The 10,223-nt window shown below is 28.4% G+C and overlaps 1 protein-coding gene across 1 annotated transcript in view; it reads left to right on the forward strand.

Moving 5' to 3' along the window:
• Nucleotides 1-10,187, forward strand: part of LOC119680217 (dynein heavy chain 3, axonemal-like) — a 34,230-nt gene extending 24,043 nt beyond the window's left edge. Inside the window, exons 16-20 of the mRNA XM_038092929.1 lie at nt 1,364-1,681; nt 1,741-1,972; nt 7,235-7,360; nt 7,767-7,927; nt 9,950-10,187. Of these exons, the coding sequence (XP_037948857.1) occupies nt 1,364-1,681; nt 1,741-1,972; nt 7,235-7,360; nt 7,767-7,927; nt 9,950-10,187 (1,075 nt within the window). The remainder of the gene's footprint in view (nt 1-1,363; nt 1,682-1,740; nt 1,973-7,234; nt 7,361-7,766; nt 7,928-9,949) is intronic.
• The last annotated feature ends 36 nt before the right edge of the window (nt 10,188-10,223 follow it).

The raw sequence follows: 10,223 nt of genomic DNA on the forward strand, positions 1-10,223 counted from the left end.
TTGTCGACTTTCCTTAGAAGCAGAAGAGACTTATAGTCACATTCTATGTGACTGCCTAGACTTGATATGGGCCAGAAGGAGGTCACTAGGTCGAGAACTACCCTCCTCTTCTGACATTAGGAGGACCTGAACGGCCGACATTCTAACCTTCATTCGAAGGCGGAATGTCTTCTGTTCGGTTAGGGCCTGTTTAGCGTAAAAGATTGAAATATCCCAATTTTATTTTATTACAAATTGTATTTATCTAAAACTAATTTCAATTATAATGCAATAATATTATACAATAATAGAAACTGATTTATATATAAGACATGTATATAAATACTTATTAAGCCGTGTTTGTGTGACTTTCTTTGAGGCACATTGTTTCTCTTCACATCTGTAAGAGTAGGAGTTTATATCCAATATATACGTAAGAGGATTAGGATGATTTAAGAATCTTTGATTTAATGATTTTCAATAATTTTGAATGTTTGTTTGTCAGATAAGGTGGACTGTTTATTATAGTTTTTGATTTTTTAATTTTTACATTGAAATCTTTGCAAAAATTTTTCATTAAATATTACTACAAGTTTGTTGGGTGTGAAACTGTATCTTTCTTTAAAAAGTCATTTTTCATGCAAAAGTGAAAACATATGACAATTATTGGCATTACCGTAAAAAAATTTTGTTACTATAACATTTAAAATATAGATATGTGGTACTAGTTAGATCAACATATATGCATTTTTATTGAAATTTACTGAATAATTGACTAATTCTATAACTTAAAATTCTTCTTTGAAAAATTCATTCAACTATGCAACAATGCATGTTGAATATTTTGAGTATCTGTTGCAGACATGGTTCTAGTTATTTTGTAATATAAACTTACTTTTTGATTCAAACTTTAAAGAAATGGTTTGAATGGTTTGAAGAACTCAGTTTGAATGGCAAGTTATCATGAAAGTATTACTCAAAGAACTGAAATGTTTCAGATAAACGCCTTTCACTGTAAACTGAATGCTCACTTACATTTATTCAAATTATTGATTTTCAACGAAAATTTCAAAGGATCAATTTAAATATGTGTGTATTCAATTATTTTACACATCATTTCACAAAAATTTTATTACTTTGCATTGCACCACATATTGCAGTTTGCCGTTTGCAGTTTGCAGTTTGCAGTACATGCACAATATATTCCAACCAACCAATAAAAATGTACAATAACATAAATTTCCTGTAAAAGTACCACTAAACACATCCTGTTTATGCATCGGTAAGCGCACACAAAATAATTTGGTATCATAACAATTTGGTCACAAATGCTAGCATATCTCATATTTGCATACGAAATTATTTCCATTTCCTCTTTTTCCAGTTTGATTGAGCAACGAGATCGTGACCGCCTTTTGGATATAGTATTAGGTGCCTGTAAGAATTATTTGCGTTTCAATTTGGAATCCGCTTTTGCTGAACGTATGGAGGATATGTCAGCAAAATTGACGGATAACGATTTAAGAAATTTATTCTATGGTAATTACATCGAACCAGATGCAAATCCTCGCATATATGATGAAGTTGAAAACTACAATAAATTGGAGAAGCTAATGACGTACTATTTGCATGAGTATAATGACTTTTCAAGCACACCAATGGATTTAGTACTCTTCCGTTTTGCTATTGAACACATATCAAGGTATTATAAAACTAAAAAAATTTAAAAACATTTTTAAAATAATGTCTCAAATGTCCTAGAGTGTCTCGTGTTTTGCAAATGCCGCGTGGTAATATTTTGATGGTTGGTATGGGTGGTTCTGGTAGGCGCAGTTCCTGTAGACTTGCTTCAAGTATTGCTGAGTGCAAATTAATGACTGTACAAGTCACAAAAACTTATACGCAACAAGACTGGAGAGATGACTTAAAGAAAATTTTAATGACTTCTAGTTTCAATCGAAATCATACTGTTTTTCTATTTTCGGATGCACAGGTAAATATTTAAATAACTTACTTATATATATATATATAAATTTTTTTGTGAAGAAACAGCTGCATGGATTATAATCTGTATATAGGGTTTATTATAATCTGTATATATCATGTATATAGGGTATTTTTTAAGAAGTTTAGAATAGAATGCAAAGAAACACAAACTCAATAAACGAGATATATATTTTGAAATATAATTTAATGGCATATAAAGAAAACAGATTTCGCCAATTAGTTATTACAAAAACATCTTAGGCACTTCATGTTGGAGACCCAGTTGTGCGTAAATCTTCGGAATATTTAATACTTCATTCTATGAATAACGCGCTCAATATTTTTTTCTAAAACAGGAATTTATGTTGACTTATCCACGTCGACCACTCGCTTCCTATACTTTCCCAAAAAAATGTAAACAGCAGTAAATCTCACGATATTAAACGCCAAGTAACAACTACATTATTGGAAATTCAAACCTGTCGTATAATAAATCTTAAAAATTAAACAAGTAGCACAACAGTGTTAAGAGCAAAAATCATCCAAAAAGATATTCCCGATATATTAAAAAATAAATCATTTATCATGGTACTTTTCCGTATGGCACTGATATTGGCAAACTGATTTCTTTTTTATAAAATTATTTCGTCCTAATTTTGCATTCATTACCATTAATACTTCCGCAAAAAATTTTTTTCTGGCAGTAAATCATCCGATCTATGCTAAGTAGATATGAAGGGAGCACAATAGACCCGATGGTCGCAGTTTCACATTTCCTTTTAATAATAAATAAATAGTAAACAATTCATTTCTGAACACAGAAATTCAGAGTGATTAAAAGTGAAAGCTTAACACCATTGGGTTCCTAATATAAGTATTAAAATACTGCGCCGTTAAACAACCAATTAGAACTCCATGAATTCCACCAGTACTAATTGAAGCTATATATTACTATATACTTTCGGCTGCCAAAAGTGAAACTCACTCATTTTCCTACTAATAATATTCCAAACAGTAATGGGATGGTGTCCTCAGAGTCTGACCACTTCACACACACCCATGCATTCCATTATACTCATGTCACAAATTACTGCAATTAAGATAAAACCACACGATGATTGTTAACCTGTACAGCCCCATATTTATCAATTCTTGCCAGATTTTATGATTTTTAAAGACAATATAGTTATCGTGCACACGTTTTAATAACGATTTATCAACTAACTTATAACACCTAGCACAGTCTCGTTTAAATCAAAATTGGTCCAGAGAACATTCACTAATATAATAAAAATTAATCATTGGTCAAGTCACTGGTACAGGCGACACTTTTGATTGTCTTCATTTTTAATAATGTATGGTTTAGCAATGTTCCTAGCCCATAAACACCACCAAACAGTATATTTTTTAAGGTACACCAGTAGCCAATGGATCGCGTTTGAATATTCTTTACTCTAATTGGTAATTTTTGTTAACATATCTGTTGAAAAACAAAGATTTACCAAAAGTGAAACTTATAGCACTATAGTGTTATGTAAAACTTTTTTACTGAACATTTATTTGGGATGCTTATATATATAATTTGTACATCCTCCTTGAGTGATATCTCGACATAAATGTTAATAGAATTATAATGGAAGCTGATAGATTAGTTATCAAGGAGTTAAGTGCCATTTTATATAAAATAATATGTACTAAAAATAAGCACCGACGAATTATGTTTTATAAGAATTATGTTTTCTTCGCCAAAAATCACTCAATAAATAAACTGCTTAAGTTCTATTAGCACATTGATTTCGTGCCATATTAATTAATTCACTTATTTTATTAACTCATTAGTCTGAAATTAAATTATAAGCATTCAATATTATTAATGTTTATTATGAATCTGTCAATTCGTATGATAATAAATGAAGTTATCAATGAATTTTCCCAAATGGGTTGATGCTGTCGATTTTTGTTAGAAAATTCTTGACTTTTCTGACCTAATTTGGGCAAATTTGCTATAAGGAATATGATATGAATGAATATTAGTAATACTATTAACATAACACACAAGTAAATTTAATTAAACACCTACTTTGGACTACCACAAAATAACAAGAGAATCAAGTCCTACATGTGTAAGTTCCCTTCACGAACAAATTTTCATTGTTTATTTAAGGAAGTCATAATTAAGTTTCTTTCATTGGCATTTACTACAGTTACTATACAACACTATGATTGCAAATATCAGATATGCACGTATATACAACCTAATAAACTTAATAATCTATTCACATACGTATATTTTAAGCGTACATTTAAAGAGCGTACCCTTACAATACTAATATTATTAAATTTATTGACAATAACGAATTTAAGGCTCCAATTTAATTTATGGAACAATATAAATTAATTTTACACTGCATTTCATATGCAAATAAATTAAGCAAAGGAAATAATTTATAACTTTTGAGAACTTATTGTAAATAAACATGTAGACAAGATGTTAACAAGATATTTCAATCGAGTTACATATAATGCATCATGCATATGCATAAGAATATGACCAGGCTACAGATATACGTACAAAGAGGAGCGATGATTGTGCTTCCATTTAAAAGCAATTTAGCAATTAACAAATAAATTTTATGCAAATATTAAAAATTATAATGAATTTGTCCTTTCCGGAGTGTAGCTCAAGTCTACAGTTAACTTTAGCTTTGCCTTCAGCAGTCAATAATAATAATTAATTTTATCAGTGAACTAACTTATAGAATTTCTTTGATTATACATCCTGCCCAAATAATATTACACTGTTGCACATAACACCTGTGTATTACAGACTAGATGTGAATTCAAGTACAAAGATATGTTACTGTGTCGTTTGTTTGATATCTGGAAGGGGACAAATGTACTTATTATGGATTAGTATTCTACGATGTTCATGCACAAGTGACCGATATGCATATTAGCATCATACAAGTAAGCCATCTAAGGCTTGTATTTGCGCACATATACATCATTTCATACATCATTTCAGTTTTAATTTGATTTTAATTAATTTTACTCACTAAATTTTGCAAATGTTCCATTTAATGTTTATTGTATTAGTACACAGGCAACACCTACTATATGAGCTGGTTAAGAAAACCATTTCCATTTATTGCAGTTAAACATCATACACAGATGCAATTCTTAGTTCTAAAGGCTCTCATTATCAGGACTTCTTAATAATTAATTCAAATTCCAATATATGGAAACTTCTCAATATTATTGATATACGTATGAATTGAATACATTACTGCGATATATAAAATAATAATTAAATTATTGAACTGACGGATGTTGTAGCACATAAATCCTAACTTTGGACATAATAAATTGATACCTGTGACATGCAATTAGATTTATGTTATTTTTAATATTGGTAATGCATCCTTTGATGCAGTCTTATACAATGATACTATCATCCAATATGTGCATATTTGTTACATTGATCCATTGATACGATTATATAGAATAGAATATATAGAATAGTTTTGGCGAAGATGTCAAGACGATAATGTTATTCACACACAAATAAAGTTGTCAGGTTGTGTAGTTCAAAATTTTTATCAATATTTAATTTATTTATAATAATTTAAATGAAAAGATATAAAGAAATATAAATTAATTAATTATTTTATCTAAATATTAAATAATATCTCCATGGGCTATACTTTGCAAAAAATTAAAGCAACTTATGGAAATGATAATTTATAAATTACTTCTTTTGTTTTCAGTAGTATACATTGACTTATTTATTTTAAATAATTTATTAAAATATAAACATTACATCAAGAGAGAAAAAAAGATAGAAGCTAACTACCTGAATATTAACTGGTTAAAGTTTAGAAGTCTGCACTTCAAATGATAAATACTGCATTAATTCCTGTTGACTTTTATTTTCAATCTTTTATAGTTTTATATGTACTAAAACCTAAACGTTTCTAATTATTAAACTAATACAAATCCATACATAAGAGGTCTGTCAATTAATGAAAACAGAAAAAAAATTCTTCATTAAAGCTAAAAATTGTATAAAAAACAAGATAATACCATCCGTCATATACTTTTGTACAAGTGCGAGAAGTTGTTATTTGTAACTTTTTAAAAACATGTATAGATCTCTAAACCTCGAAGATAATACCTTTATAATGTAAAATGTCGAAATGAATAAACCAAATTATTATCTTTTTTTTCACTGTCCTCCATAAGCTTAATACACTACAGTTAAATAAATCATTTAATGAAAGCAAATTGATATCATGGCAAGAGAAAGACCATGGCATCGATGACTGAAGCCAGTAGAAAGGAATTAAGTGTCATAATCAGCGATTGCTTTTAATACTGATAAGTGAACAATGTTTGTATTGTTTGCTGGAGGCGTGTTTAAAAAATTTTCGAAAAATTTGACGTGTAATGGCAAGTGACAACATCGCCCGTTGACAGCGGACGATGCTGTGTAATGGGCCTTTAAATCATGGTCACAAAGCCTTAGTATATCGTTAAATAACAATACCCAAACACAATGATGGCTAATCACTGGATATTAGCACCGTGGAATATGTTATATATGTAAAATTTTACTTAACCCTACTATTTTCTATATTGATGGCTAAAACAAGTACTTATCCACAAAATGTAGATAAATAAATAAATAAAAAAAAAACTTAAAAAAAAATTCAATAAAAAATAATTCAATAAAAATAATAAATAATTAATAAATAATTAAATAGTTATATATTACTGATTTCACCGTTTCTTAAGTGGTTTTCAATAATTTTAAGCCATATTATTTTTATTGATAACTATATTCCTATATTCTTAGCACAATCAGTCTTGCTATTTTTCTGAACTCAACTACTCTGTTAGGTATTTAAATAAAAGTTATGGACTGAGTTATCTCTTATTACTCTGAATACATTATACCTAATGTGTTATAAATAATTTTATTTTTTATATTTATTGGTAATGCTTTTAAGCAATGCAAAACCATATTGAATATTTATATAATTAAAATTTCTCTAAGCCTTACTGTAAGTAAATTTATATAAATACAATTTAAATAAATAAAACTTCTTTAAACTTATATATTATTTTATTTTTTTAATAACATAAGAAAAGGTTCAGAATCATAAAAATAATTCAATTTATTAAGTTGAGATTTTTATATAAATTACTTATTTCTCTAATACATATTCAGGAGTAATTTATATTTTCTGATTACCTTTGCTTTCTTTAGGCAATTGATGAAGGTTTCATTGAAGATATCAATGGTATATTAAATACAGGTGATCTACCTAATCTATATCAACTTGAAGATAAAGCATCAATAATGGAAAATATGCAAACTATATCCAAACAACAGGTAAGTAGAAGCTACAACCAATTATATTAAATTTTGGCCAATTTGATAAGTAAACTCAATCTTTTATTATAAAAGAGTTATAATAATATTTTTATTTAATTTAAGTTACCAGAATTTTATATGATGCTGCTCTTGTATTTTTTATATTTTTATACAATTTACCCAATTCAACAATTTACTCGTACTAGATATTTATCTCAAGTACTACCACAAACTCATACCTCGTACTAGTAAATTTAATGCAAGTACATTGCACAAATTGCTTGATTGACAGCAAGTTTAAATGCTGATTTACCTTACCGTACCTAACATTATTTTATTTTATTTTATATTATTTTATTTTACTTTTGCTGGCAATATTTTTGTAAAAATAACTTTTCTACTTCATACATTTTATTTTGCACAGGGTAAAGTTATTGATACTGCACCGAGTGAAGTGTACGCATACTTCATTGAAAGGATACGTGAGCAATTGCATGTGGCATTGGCCTTTTCACCAATTGGTGAATCCTTCAAGGAACGTTTAAGAATGTATCCATCACTGATAAACTGTTGCACGATTGATTGGTAAGTATTGCAACAAGCATTTATATTTTAGCAGGAAGCAAGCTGTATTTACAGCTCACTGAATATGTGCTCGAGAAGAAGAAATGTCAAAGTAACTAGATAAGGAAGCATAATGCTCGGAACAAGTTTATACCACATAAATGTTCAAGTACATATATATATATATATATATATATATAAAGCAAATGTTATAAAAAAGTTTTTGCACGTTTACATGTACGAGTGAAACGGGATTTAACCACACTTCAAATTTGACAAATCTTTTAAAGATATTTCATTTCCTTTGTTTTGTAAAAAGTTCTCAAGCGTAGTTAAATTAAGTTTGAAATTTCTTGCAAAATATTTTTTTGAAATATTTACCTTTTCGTAATATTTATAAGTAAAATACATAGTTCGAAATTAATATTGAACTTTATTTAATTAAAATGATCAGAAAATGTTATATTTCATTCATTTTATTTAAACCACTACAAATTTAAAAAATAATATTTTTAATTAAAATTAGTAATCGATATTGTTCTTTTGAACAATACGCATAATATATTTTAACTAAATTTAATTAATTCGAAAATAAATTTCTAAATAAATGAAAGAAAATTTTCTCTTTCTTTATCTATTTTGTACACTTCAGATTTCAATTTATTTTTGTGATTTTGTATTTCATTGAAATATAAAAACATCTATCAGTAAAAAATAAGTTTAATTTGTGATGAACACATATTCAATGAATATTGACCAAATAATTTCAAATACATCAATCGATAACGGACACTAAACTCTAAACTAATAAGTATTACTAAATTAATATAGTATTTTCAAAACTAAAGTTACACCCATCCACAAAGCGCTAAATCAGCAGGATTAGCGTTTCTACAAGCAACGCAGAAAGGCACGACTCCTCGATTAGATTAAAATGAAACAACCCGACAATTCTACAAACTTCTATAGGACTTCTATAAGTCCTTAATTTAACAGGACTCTGCAGCTCTGTTAGGTAGGTAAGAAGAAGGGCACATTGTATAATGCATTGTATAATCTATATTTTCACGGATAGTCATATTGTTTTCGAATCACTAACAAACATAAAGTTAAAATCTGAATCAGATATATTGACCCGATCATCTCTGAAAGAAGCGATAGAAGTCATATTCAACTTATTTAGTTTTCGAGACACAATGATGTTGCTGGATATTGTAGAAATAATTAACTGGACGAACATTATAACTCGAATTCGCATTACACAGTAATATATAAGTTTACATAAACATGTATTTTGGGTAGCAGCACCATATTTCTAATTATTTTGTACTAGCTATAATACACTTTGAATTAGTTTCCTAAATCCCCCCAATATATGACAAATTATAACCGTTTATGCTAGAATAATCATTTAACTTTCATTATTTACTTGCCCTCTTATACAAATCATAATAGGAAACACAAACTTACTACATACCAAGTCAACTGGGGCCATATATCACAAAAGAACAAACTGCCAATCTCCTGATGTCGGTCTGTAGATCTTTTCCTTGTAGGTATGCAAGCGATTAGGTTAGATGGCTCTAATAAAGGTTTCTTTCAAGATGAGAGCTTGTAAGAAACGATTTAGGACTTTTTATATTATTAAACGGGCTTTTACGCATAACTCCTTGAAAAGTAAAAACTAGGTACAATTGACTTAAAAAGAATGTTAACGTTCGCATTGGAAACTAAATAAAGGTGGTCAAAAAAAGTCATAAACAGACTTATGTGAGTGAATCCTAGTACCATTATTACCAGAACTTCCATTATAAAACTAATAATAATAAGTAGTCAATATGGTTGTGTATAACCAACGTATGGCTCGTAAAGTAATTATGCAACGGATTATCTATAAGGCAACATATCTGCATTTTACTATTCAAAATAATAAATTTCAAGACTGATTTATACAAACCATGTTATTAAATATAAACCAACATTTTTTTAAGTTCTAACTTTTCTAAAAACCAAGAGAAAAAACTATTAATGCTTTTATTATAGGTATATGCCATGGCCACCAGATGCTTTAGAACGAGTTGCTGAACATTTTGTTTCCTCACTGAAGCTAGGTCAGGAAATGGAAGCTGATGATGAAGAGGATGCCGAAAGAGCATCAACCAAAACTACAGACCACGAAGAACAAGTTCAAGAAGTTGTTGAATTAAGTGATCTTGAAAAACATTTAGTTAAGGCAGTGATAATTTTTAATCAATCAGTATGCGATGCTAGCGAAAAGTAAGTATCACAATAGAAAAATTTAAATAGAAATGATTTT

Source organism: Teleopsis dalmanni, chromosome 1 (genome assembly GCF_002237135.1).
Source record: "Teleopsis dalmanni isolate 2A chromosome 1, ASM223713v2, whole genome shotgun sequence".
Lineage (NCBI taxonomy): Eukaryota > Metazoa > Arthropoda > Insecta > Diptera > Diopsidae > Teleopsis > Teleopsis dalmanni.